At 43.1% G+C, this 12607-nt stretch overlaps 1 protein-coding gene and 1 pseudogene across 1 annotated transcript in view; one reads left to right on the top strand and one right to left on the bottom strand.

Annotated features, from left to right (window-relative positions):
* The window catches only part of GIPC2 (GIPC PDZ domain containing family member 2), a 79904-nt gene extending 68481 nt beyond the window's left edge, over positions 1–11423 (bottom strand). The window contains exon 1 of the mRNA XM_053592393.1: positions 11064–11423. Coding sequence (XP_053448368.1) covers positions 11064–11315 — 252 coding nt within the window. The 5' untranslated portion in view covers positions 11316–11423. The remainder of the gene's footprint in view (positions 1–11063) is intronic.
* Positions 11424–12220: 797 nt separating this feature from the next.
* LOC128586854 (uncharacterized) lies at positions 12221–12304 on the top strand (annotated as a pseudogene).
* The last annotated feature ends 303 nt before the right edge of the window (positions 12305–12607 follow it).

Here is a 12607-nt window from a genome sequence, read left to right as displayed (position 1 = left end):
CTACTTACCTCAAGGGAACCACCCAACTGGGCACTCCTAGAAGGTGGGGTTTTTTTAAATTGTGTCAAAGTACCCTACTGTACACCTATATTGCTCTGTCTCCCACTTTCTGTACCTCTCTTCTTTTTGCCAATATTCCTTTTACCCACCCCCTCTCCTTTCTCTATTTTTCTTTTTTTTTTCTTATCACTCGGTCCTCCTTTCTTTGATCCCTTTTTTGCTCTTCATCCTTCTCACCCTTCTGGTCCTGTAACCCTTAGTCCACAGGCACGAGAACTTAAAGAGCAAGAGGAAGTGAAAGGAAAATTAGGGCAAGGAAACAGATAAAAGAAACCAATTATGAGGAAGAATCAGCAGAAAACTCCAGGCAACATGAAGAACCAGTCCAGAACAACCCCGCCAAGGGACCATGAGGTGGCTACTGCAGATGATTCCACCTAAAAAGAAATGTTAGGAATGACAGAAAGGGAATTTAGAATACACATGTTGAAAACAATTAAAGAAATGATGGAAACAATGAAGGAAACTGCTAATAAAGTGGAAAATAACCAAAAGGAAATCCAAAAACAGAATCAAATAAGAGATGAACGATATGAAGAATATAAAAAGGATATAGCAGAGCTGAAGGAACTGAAACAGTCAATTAGGGAACTTAAAGATGCAATGGAAAGTATCAGCAACAGGTTAGACCATGCAGAAGAAAGAATTTCAGAGGTAGAACACAAAGTTCTTGAAGATAACTCAGATAGTAAAAGAGGCAGAAAAGAAGAGAGAGAAAGCAGAACGTTCACTGTCAGAATTATGGGACTTTATGAAGCGTTCCAACATACGAGTTATAGGAATTCCAGAAGGGGAAGAAGAATGCCCCAGAGGAATGAAAGCCATACTAGAGAATATTATAAAAGAAAATTTCCCAAATATCACCAAAGATTCTGACACACTGCTTTCAGAGGGATATAGGACCCCAGGTCGCCTCAACTCTAACCAACCTTCTCCAAGACACATTGTGATGAACCTGTCCAAAGTCAAGACAAAAGAAAAGATTCTGCAAGCTGCCAGGAGTAAGCGCCAATTGACCTATAGGGGCAAATCCATCAGAGTGACCGCAGACTTCTCTAATGAAACTTTCCAAGCAAGAAGACAATGGTCATCTACCTTTAATCTACTTAAACAGAACAATTTCCAGCCCAGAATTCTGTACCCTGCTAAGCTAAGCTTCAAAATTGACGGAGAAATCAAATCATTTAGGGATATACAAACATCGAGGTAATTCGCTACAACAAGACCAGCTCTACAGGAAATACTTCAACCTGTTCTGCACACTGACCACCACAATGGATCAGCAGCAAAGGAAGAACTCAGAAATTAAAGGACAGAACCTAACCTCCACACTGATGCAAAAGATAAAACTAAGCAATGGACTCTCACAAAATAAGATGAATAGAATACTACCACACTTATCAATTATCTCAATAAATGTTAATGGCTTGAATTCCCCACTGAAGAGACATAGATTGGCTGACTGGATTAAAAAACACAAGCCATCCATTTTCTGTCTGCAAGAAACACACCTGGCTTCAAAAGACAAATTAAAGCTCCGAGTTAAGGGTTGGAAGACAATTTTTCAGGCAAATGGAATTCAGAAGAAAAGAGGAGTTGTGATCTTATTTTCAGATTCATGTGGATTTAAAGCAACTAAAGTCAAAAAAGACAAAGATGGTCACTTTATATTGGTCAAAGGAAAAATACAAGAAGATGTTTCAATTCTAAATATTTATGCACCCAATTTAAATGCTCCCAGTTTCTTGAAACAGACCTTACTCAGTCTGAGCAATATGATATCTGATAATACCATAATAACAGGGGACTTTAACACTCCTCTTACAGAGCTGGACAGATCCTCTAAACAGAAATTAAACAAAGATATAAGTGATTTAAAGGAGACCCTAGAACAACTGTGCTTGATAGAAGCATATAGAACACTCCATCCCAAAGATAAAGAATATACATTCTTCTCATCACCCAATGGAACATTCTCCAAAATTGATCATATCCTGGGACACAAAACAAATATCAACAGAATCAAAACAATTGAAATTTACCTTGTATCTTCTCAGACCATAAGGCACTAAAGGTGGAACTCAAATCTAACAAAAATGCTCGACCCCACACAAAGACATGGAAATTAAACAATCTTCTGTTGAATAACAGATGGGTGCAGGAAGAAATAAAACAGGAAATCATCAACTTCCTTGAGCATAACAACAATGAAGACACAAGCTACCAAAACCTGTGGAATACTGCAAAAGCAGTTTTGAGAGGAAAATTCATCGCTTTAGATGCCTACATTCGAAAAACAGAGAGCGCATCAACAATCTCACAAGAGATCTTATGGAATTGGAAAAAGAAGAACAATCTAAGCCTAAACTCAGTAGAAGAAAAGAAATATCCAAAATCAAATCAGAGATCAATGAAATTGAAAACAAAAGAAGCATTCAGAAAATTAATGAAACAAGGAGTTGGTTTTTTGAAAAAATAAATAAAATAGATAAACCATTGGCCAGACTAACGAGAAACAGAAAAGTAAAATCTCTAGTAACCTCAATCAGAAATGATAAAGGGGAAATAACAACTGATTCCCAGAGATACAAGAGATCATCTCTGAATACTACCAGAAACTCTATGCCCAGAAATTTGACAATGTGAAAGAAATGGATAAATATTTGGAATCACACCCTCTCCCTAGACTCAGCCAGGAAGAAATAGAGCTCCTGAACAGACCAATTTCAAGCACTGAATCAAAGAAACAATAAAAAATCTTCCAACCAAAATATGCCCTGGTCCAGATGGCTTCACTCCAGAATTCTATCAAACCTTCAAGGAAGAGCTTATTCCTGTACTGCAGAAATTATTCCAAAAAATTGAGGAAGAAGGAATCTTCCCCAACACATTCTATGAATCAAACATCAACCTGATACCAAAACCAGGAAAAGACCCAACAAAAAGGAGAATTTCAGACCAATCTCACTCATGAATATAGATGCAAAATTCTCAACAAAATCCTAGCCAATAGATTACAGCTTATCATCAACAAAGTCATTCATCATGATCAAGTAGGCTTCATCCCAGGGATGCAAGGCTGGTTTAACATATGCAAGTCCATAAACGTTATCCACCATATTAACAGAGGCAAAAATAAAGATCACATGATCCTCTCAATAGCTGCAGAAAAAGCATTTGATAAAATCCAGCATCCTTTTCTACTTAGAACACTGAAGAGTATAGGCATAGGTGGCACATTTCTAAAACTGATTGAAGCTATCTATGACAAACCCACAGCCAATATTTTACTGAATGGAGTAAAACTGAAAGCTTTTCCTCTTAGAACTGGAACCAGACAAGGTTGTCCTCTGTCACCTTTACTATTCACATAGTGCTGGAAGTTCTAGCCAATACAATTAGGCAAGACAAGGAAATAAAGGGAATCCAAATGGGAGCAGAGGAGGTCAAACTCTCCCTCTTTGCTGACGACATGATCTTATACTTAGAGAACTCCAAAGACTCAACCACAAGACTCCTAGAAGTCATCAAAAAATACAGTAACGTTTCAGGATATAAAATCAATGTCCACAAGTCAGTATCCTTTGTGTACACCAATAACAGTCAAGATGAGAAGCTAATTAAGGACACAACTCCCTTCACCATAGTTTCAAAGAAAATGAAATACCTAGGAATATACCTAACGAAGGAGGTGAAGGACCTCTATAAAGAAAACGATGAAATCCTCAGAAAGGAAATAGCAGAGGATATTAACAAATGGAAGAACATACCATGCTCATGGATGGGAAGAATCAACATTGTTAAAATGTCTATACTTCCCAAAGCAATTTACCTATTCAATGCCATTCCTATCAAAATACCAACATCGTACTTTCAAGATTTGGAAAAAATGATTCTGCGTTTTGTATGGAACCGGAAAAAAACCCGTATAGCTAAGGCACTTCTTAGTAATAAAAATAAAGCTGGGGGCATCACCATACCAGATTTTAGTCTATACTAAAAAGCCATAGTGGTCAAGACAGCACCATACTGGCACAAAAACAGAGACATAGACACTTGGAATCAAATTGAAAACCAAGAAATGAAACTAACATCTTACAACCACCTAATCTTTGATAAACCAAACAAGAACATACCTTGGGGGAAAGACTCCCTATTCAATAAATGGTGTTGGGAGAACTGGATGTCTACACGTAAAAGACTGAAACTGGACCCACACCTTTCCCCACTCACAAAAATTGATTCAAGATGAATAAAGGACTTAAATTTAAGGCATGAAACAATAAAAATCCTCAAAGAAAGCATAGGAAAAACACTGGAAGATATTGGCCTGGCGAAAGACTTCATGAGGAAGACTGCCATGGCAATTGCAACAACAACAAAAATAAACAAATGGGACTTCATTAAACTGAAAAGCTTCTGTACAGCTAAGGAGACAATAACCAAAGCAAAGAGACAACCTACACAATGGGAAAGGATATTTGCATATTTTCAATCAGACAAAAGCTTGATAACTAGGATCTATAGAGAACTCAAATTAATCCACATGAAAAAAGCCAACAATCCCATATATCAATGGGCAAGAGACATGAATAGAACTTTCTCTAAAGATGACAGACGAATGGCTAACAAACACATGAAAAAATGTTCATCATCTCTATATATTAGAGAAATGCAAATCAAAGCAACCCTGAGATATCATCTAACCCCAGTTAGAATGGCCCACATCACAAAATCTCAAAACTGCAGATGCTGGCGTGGATGTGGAGAGAAGGGAACACTTCTACACTGCTGGTGGGGCTGCAGACTAGTACAACCTTTCTGGAAGGAAGTATGGAGAAACCTCAAAGCACTCAAGCTAGACCTCCCATTTGATCCTGCAATCCCATTACTGGGCATCTACCCAGAAGGAAAAAAATCCTTTTATCATAAGGACACTTGTACTAAACTGTTTATTGCAGCTCAATTTACAATCGCCAAAATGTGGAAACAGCTTAAATGCCCACCAACCCAGGAATGGATTAACAAGCTGTGGTATATGTATTCCATGGAATACTATTCAGCCATTAAAAAAATTGGAGACTTTATATCCTTTGTATTAACGTGGATGGAAGTGGAAGACATTATTCTTAGTAAAGCATCACAAGAATGGAGAAGCATGAATCCTATGTACTCAATTTTGATATGAGGACAATTAATGACAATCAAGGTTATGGGGGGGGAAGCGAAAAGAGGGACAGAGGGAGGGGGGTGGGGCCTTGGTGTGTGTCACAGTTTATGGGGGCAAGACATGATTGCAAGAGGGACTTTACCTAACGATTGCAATCAGTGTAACCTGGCTTATTGTACCCTCAATGAATCCCCAACAATAAAAAAAAAAAAAAGAAAAGAAAAAAAATAGAAACCATTAAAAAAAATAAATAAATAGGGAGGCACCTGTGGCTCAGTCGGTAAGGCGCCGGCCCCATATACCGAGGGTGGCGGGTTCAAACCCAGCCCCGGCCAAACTGCAACCAAAAAATAGCCGGGCGTTGTGGCGGGCGCCTGTAGTCCCAGCTGCTCGGGAGGCTGAGGCAAGAGAATCGCTTAAGCCCAGGAATTGGAGGTTGCTGTGAGCTATGTGAGGCCACGGCACTCTACCAAGGGCCATAAAGTTAGACTCTGTCTCTACAAAAAAAAATAAATAAATAAAAAATAAAAAAAATAAAATCTAAGACGGCATCTTTGTGAATACACACACACACACACACACATATATATATATACACACATATATATTTGTGGGGGAGGGTTTGGGGAGTTAAGACGGAGGCTTAACACACACACACATACATATATATACTGGGTGGAGGGGATAGAGGTTAAGACTGAGGCTTTAATTGAAAAAAAATATTTATTTATTTATTTTTATTTTTTTGAGACAGACCTTCAAGCTGTCCCCCTGGGTAGAGTGCCGTGGTATCACAGTTTACAGCAACCTCCAAGTCCTGGGCTCAAGCGAGTCTCCTGCCTCTGCCTCCCAAGTAGCTGGGACCACAGGCGCCCGCTACAATGCCCAGCTATTTTTTGGTTGCAGCTGTCATTGTTGTTTGACGGGTCCAGGCTGGATTCGAACCCGCCAGCTCAGGTGTATATGGCTGGCACCTTAGCCATTTGAGCCACAGGCGCAGAGCCAAAAAAAATCTATTTAAAATAGAAGTTTTTCCAGGTTTGTGTTTGATATGTGAATGCAGTTATGCAAGCATCTCCTTGCTGGAATCTCCTAGCAACGTGGAACCAGGAAACCTGAATTCAAATCCTGGCTTGGCCACATACCAGCCTGCTTAATTTTGCATAGCTCACTTAGCTCAATTGTAAAACAAAGAGTATTCTGGTGAGGATGGAATGATACTCTGCAGACTTCCATGCCTAGCACGCTTGTGGGCACAGTATCGGCCCCCAGTAATCGGCCTGTGTCTGTTCCTTTTTTCCCCTCCGTAAAGAGAGTAGAGCTCTTCACATAGTGCTATTTGTATCCTTACAGCCACGTCTCTAGAGAAAGGGTAGGACTTATACAGAGGGTACCAAGAAAATGAATGCAAAATTTTAAGCAAGGAAAAGACTGTATTAAAATTGTAATACTGAAGTCATTTTTGACTCTGCAATTACAAGAGATACAAGGTACAATATACAAGACAACACATGTTAGTCCAGGCACAGTGGCTCACGCCTGTAATCCCAGTAGTCTGAGAGGCCGAGGCGGGTGGATTGCCAGAGGTCACAGGTTCAAGACCAGCCTGAGCAAGAGCGAGACCTCATCTCTAAAAGTAGCTGGGCATTGTGGTGGGCACCTGTAGTCCCAGCTACTTGGGAGGCTGAGGCAAGAAAATCACTTGAGCCCAACGGTTTGAAGTTGCTGTGGGCTGTGATGCCACAGTACTCTACCAACGGCGACAAAGTTAAGACTGTCTCCAAAAAACCAAAAACAAAGAACAAAAAAAAATGTTATTGGTATATACTGAGTATTACAATTTTAATACATTTTTTCTTGCCTAAAATATGTATTCATTTTGTTGGTACCCTCTGTATATTTATTCCCTACTATTAAGAAAAAGGAAATTTGCCAGGTGCAATGGCTCACACCTGTAATCCTAGCACTCTAGGACACCAAGATAGGTGGATTGCCTGAGCTCAGAAGTTCGAGACCAGCTTGAGCAAGATCAAAACCACATCTCTAAAAACAGCCAGGCCTTATACAAATGATAAAACACAACTATAGCCCAGAATGAAGGAGGGAAAAGGAGGGCAGGGGGAGGCCAGGTGGAGGGAAGGTAATAGGTGGGACCTTACTTATTGTGCATAATACAAGGGTATATGTCAAATCTATTAAGAGTATAAATGTCTTAACACAAGTGTGGTGAAGGCTATGATAACCAGCTTGATGAAAGCCTTCCAAATTGTATATAAAATCAGCACATTGTACCCCATAAATGCATTAATGTACAGTTATGATTTAATAAAAATAAAATAAAATAGAATAAATATCCAAGCCTTGTGGCTGAGCCTTAGTCCCAGCTACATGGGAGGCAAGAGGATTACTTGAGCTTGAGGTTGCTATGAGCTATGATGCCATGGCACTATACCAAGGGTGACAAAGTGAGCCTCTGTCTCAAAAAAGAAAGAGGAAATTTTTGTTTTATCCGCACTAACATCTCAAAAATTACTTACAGCACCATTACTGAGAAAGCTGCTTCCTGGGGGAATGAAAGAGGAAACAGAATTTCTCTGATGTTCATTTGATGTTTTTTGTTGTTGTTGTTGAGTCTCACTCCAACGACCTGGGTAGAGTGCCATGGCATCCTAGCTCACAATAACCTCAAACTCTTGGGCTCAAGTAATCCTCTTGCCTCAGCCTCCCAAGTAGCTGGGATTACAGACATCCACCACCAAGCCCTGCTACTTTTTTTTATTTTTAGTAGAAACCGGGTCTTCTTCTTGCTCAACGTGGTCTTGAGCTCCTGAGCTCAAGCAATACACCTGCCTCAGCCTCCCAGAGTGCTAGGACTACAGGTATGATCCACCTTGCCCAGCTGTTCATTTAACTTTAATAAATTGTTTCAAAGTGAACTAGTGAGATACTTACGATATACGGTAATGTCCAATACCTTATCCTAGATGTACTACTTATTAACTCTTTTCACTATGGATGGAAAGCTTGCATTAATGTTGGTTACATGCATAAGGATGCTGATATACATATATAGGGGTTATAAAAATTTATTTATGAGCTTTGTACAGCACACCAGAACAGCTTATGTTTATGATCTTGGAATTTTATCTTGCAAGTCAGTACAACTGAAAATGTTGCACACGGCTACCCAGGTATTGCCAAGAGACTCTGGAAAACCTAGGAAGCAATATAGCTTCCAGAAATTTGGAGTTAGGAAAAAAAATTGCATTTACATCCAGGCGGGGCAGCACCTGTGGCTCAAGGAGTAGAGTGCCAGCCCCATATACCAAAGTGGTGGGTTCAAACCCAGCCCTGGCCAAAAACTGCAAAAAAAAAAAAAAATCCCCCATTTACATCCAGGCTTTGCTACTTGCTGTGTGTGATTCTGAAGATTTCTGAAACTCAAAGCCTCTGTGAAGCAGAGATATTAATAATAATACAAAAGAACCTCCACAGTTGACCATCAGCCTACATTGACCACCTCCTTAAGTTGACCTGATTTTCTTTTTTTTTTTTTTGTAGAGACAGACTCTCACTTTATGGCCCTCGGTAGAGTGCCGTGGCCTCACATAGCTCATAGCAACCTCCAACTCCTGGGCTTAAGCGATTCTCTTGCCTCAGCCTCCCGAGTAGCTGGGACTACAGGCGCCCGCCACAACACCCGGCTATTTTTTGGTTGCAGTTTGGCGGGGGCCGGGTTTGAACCCGCCACCCTCGGTATATGGGGCCGGCGCCTTACCGACTGAGCCACAGGCACCGCCCAAGTTGACCTGATTTTCATAGACTGGACATGCGCCACGTGGACATATCAGTACAGTGGGCCTCGTTCCTTATGTTGACCACCTCCATATGTTGGCCAGCTGTTACAGTCCCTTGGGTGGTCAACTTACAGAGGTTCTACTGGGTTTACTTCTTAAGGACTAAGTGGATTGAATAAAATCAAGTATCCTGAGCTCAGAATAATGATGAGGGAAACTGTTCATGCAAAGTGCAGATGCTCCTAAACTTATCAAGGGGCTACATCCCAATAACTCTATCATTAGGCAAAAATATCCTAAGGCAGAAATGGCATTTGATACCCCAGTAAAGCCACAGGAAAGTCAAAAATCTATTGTATCTTGGGGATCATCTGGGAGGGTCTGCTTATAAGAGGGACATTTAAAGTTGTCAGTTAAGCATGTTAATAGATTCACTACCTTAGAAATCTGAAGACACAAATTTAAATAAAAACACAGCTTTTTTCTTGCTCATTATTTAAGTTTAGCCAAAGTGCAATCACTTTGTACCTCAGGCCCCCTCCCCACTTAACTGTTAGGTATTAATAATGTTAGTTATAATTTATAATTTATCAAGCACTGGCCATATACCATGCAAATCTGATAGGTTTACATGTGGACGGGGTTACATATGTAGCCCAGTCTTCAGAATACCTTCAAGGTATACATTCTTATCTCTGTTTTACAGGTGGCTAAAACCGAGATAAGTAGACTTGTTCAAGGTCACACAGCTAGCTAGTAAAGGGCAGAATCTGTCTCCACATCCAAGTTTATCATATTTAACCTGCCACCTACCTCCCCAAGAGAAGATTAGAGGAAATTATTCCTGTAAAAGTATTTTCTGAACTGAAGATTCTCATACAAAGTATTAGTCATATCCAATATTAATGTAAATAATTCACAAGCAGGTTTGTGATTTGCCCCTTGGTCCCCTGGGGACCCTGAAAGAAAAAGGGTGACACTCTGTCCCTTTTACATCTCCTCTTGGAATTTTGCCTTGACCTCAATTTCCCTTGAACAGACCCAATAAACAACTAAATAACAGGTATCCAGATGCCCCTGTGCGCCACTCGCCACACGGGGCAGCTCTCCACTCGCCTGGGAGTCCAGGGCAGTAAAATCATGCGCTTTTCCTAGAAATGTGAACCAAACGTTTTCTTACTCTAACTTTCACACCAGCACTTGCAGTTCAGTCGGGTAAGCACAAATAAAGCGCTCGAGTAACGTCCATATAAACGAGTGCTTTCCAGATCATGCGGCTATCAAAGGCTGAGTCAGGCCCACACGCAATCTAATTAAGGCAAGTTACAGTCTCTGATAGGATGTAAAACTTAGAGCTGATCTCCCATGAAAATGTTGTTAACTAGTCTCGCGTGATTAGCATGATTGTCTAGGTTACCCACCCTTGGAATAACAGCCCAGCTTTATAAACTTGGCAAACACACCAAAGGGTTTCTGGAGTTGACGTTAGAAACCACACAGGAGGGGCAGTGCCTGGCTCAAGGTGTAGGCTCAAGTAATAAGTAGTATTTTATATATACATAAAATAAAAACATTGAAGTGCCTTCCAGGTGACCCTAAGGAAGGCCCGCTTTGCCCCTCATGAGTCGTTTCTTTTTCTTTATATATATATATATATATCCCTCTCACGCCTGCGGAGGAAACGGGAGAGCGAGTCCAGACCAGGTGGGAGGTGTTAGTTTGTCCGGACAGACCGGCTCTGGGGAGGCGCTCACGCCCGGAATCACTGGATCGGAGCCGCCTGCAGCAAGGGCATCCGCGCGCGGAAGGAAGGTTGCCTCGTCCCAGTCTCCCAAAGACCAGATCTCCCAGGATGGGGGGATGTGGCTTTCCCTGCTCCTGGTACGTAACCTGCGCCCCTCCTGGGGAGGCTCCCCGCGGTCCCCCGGGACGCTCCCAGGGACTCCAGCCCGCATCCGGCTCCCCAGCCGGGGCGACTGAAGGGGTGCGGCTGAGAGACAGGGAGAGGGTGGGAGAGGCTGGACACCGGCCCTTACCTCGGACGGCGAGATCCCAAACACGCCCCCGATCTTGGCGTAGAGCTCCAGGATGCTGGAGAAACCCTCCACCTGGCGCGTGGCGCTGCCGTGAGCCAGCTGCGTCTGGAAGACCAGCCTGGGCGCGGGGGCCGGGGGTTCCGGGGCGCTCCCACCGGCTGCGCCCGTCTGCTCGCGCTCCGCAAGCGGGGAGGTCTCCGTGGGCTTGGTTTCCTTGGCCTTGGTCTTCTTTCCCCACGGCCACGGAGGCATCCTGCCTGGCGGAGCAGTGCACCGGCCCACCGACGCCACCGCCGCAGACTGCGCCTCGGACTTTGCGCCCCGGGCCCCGCGCAGGTAAGTGTCACGCTGAGCCAATGGCTGCGGCGCTTCCGCCTGTAGAGCTGAGGCGGGTCACCCTCCTGCAACCGCAGGAACACGTGCCTGGACCGAGGCTGCCGGCCGCCCTCGCTCCGGAGGGCTCTGGAGAGAAGGAAAGTTACGCATACGGTCCCTCCTGTCATCTCCCCCTTGGGGAAAACGACTGGACTTCCGCGAAGGCCGGGGGACGCCGAAGCTCCAGAAGGTTCCGACCTGGAATGCAAACTCGCTCACCCTTTAGGGCTTCCGGTAGTTTGGTAGTGGCACTCATACCTGAAGTCCGCGCGTCTGGGCCTTGGGCACACACAGTTAAGCTGTAGTCCGTCTCGCCGGCGGGCTCTGGGTCTCCCGCGCTGCGGGGCAGAATTGTGAGGGAGAGTCACACAGCCCTGAGATCCAGGCCAAGTTCAATTCACAGACACTCTCAGCACCTCTCCCTATTTTTTCCAAGGCAGCTTTCTCTCTGAACGTTTTGGTAGAAGAGTGTCCAGCTGCCTGTCCCTGTCAGCCAGGATGCGGAGACCGGCATGGGTCTACTGAACTTTGTCAGAAGGCTGGCAATTTTAGAGAACAGTGAGAGTAGCCTCTCCAAGACTGTTCTTCCATTTCCAAAATCCTAGTTTTGTACATAAAAGTTAAAAGCAAGAACTGAGGGCTTTGCTGGTAGCACAGTGGTTCTGGCACGGGGGGGGGGGGTGAGGTGGGGGGGGCATGCACTGAGGCTGCGGGTTCAAACCCGGCCTGGGCCAGCTTAACAACAATGACAACTGCAACAACAACCAAAAAAACAAGAACCGAGCTTTGCGCAGTGGCAGTATCATAGCCAATGAGGTTTTTCCGAAGCGCGATTATTGCTAATTGAAAACTTTTCCCAAAAAAACAAGAACCGAACTAACCCTTCTCTTAAGCAACAGTAATCCATAACGCATAACCCATAATAAACAATAATTGACATAACTCAGGACCCCCCCAAACAACATTTCTTTTCTTTTTTTCTTTTTTTTTGAGGCAGAGTCTGACTATGTGGCCCTGGGTAGAGTACTGTGACATCACAGCTCAGAGCAACTTCAAACTCTTGGGCTTTAAGTGATTCTCTTGCTTCAGCCTCCCAGGTAGCTGGGACTACAGGCGCCCACCATAACCCCCAGATATTTTTTTTTGTTGTAGTTGTCATTGTTGTTTGG

The sequence above is a fragment of the Nycticebus coucang genome, chromosome 5 (genome assembly GCF_027406575.1).
Source record: "Nycticebus coucang isolate mNycCou1 chromosome 5, mNycCou1.pri, whole genome shotgun sequence".
In the NCBI taxonomy this organism is placed as follows: Eukaryota; Metazoa; Chordata; class Mammalia; order Primates; family Lorisidae; genus Nycticebus; species Nycticebus coucang.
Note: the sequence above shows the minus strand (reverse complement) of the source record. Positions and strands in the feature narration are given on the sequence as shown.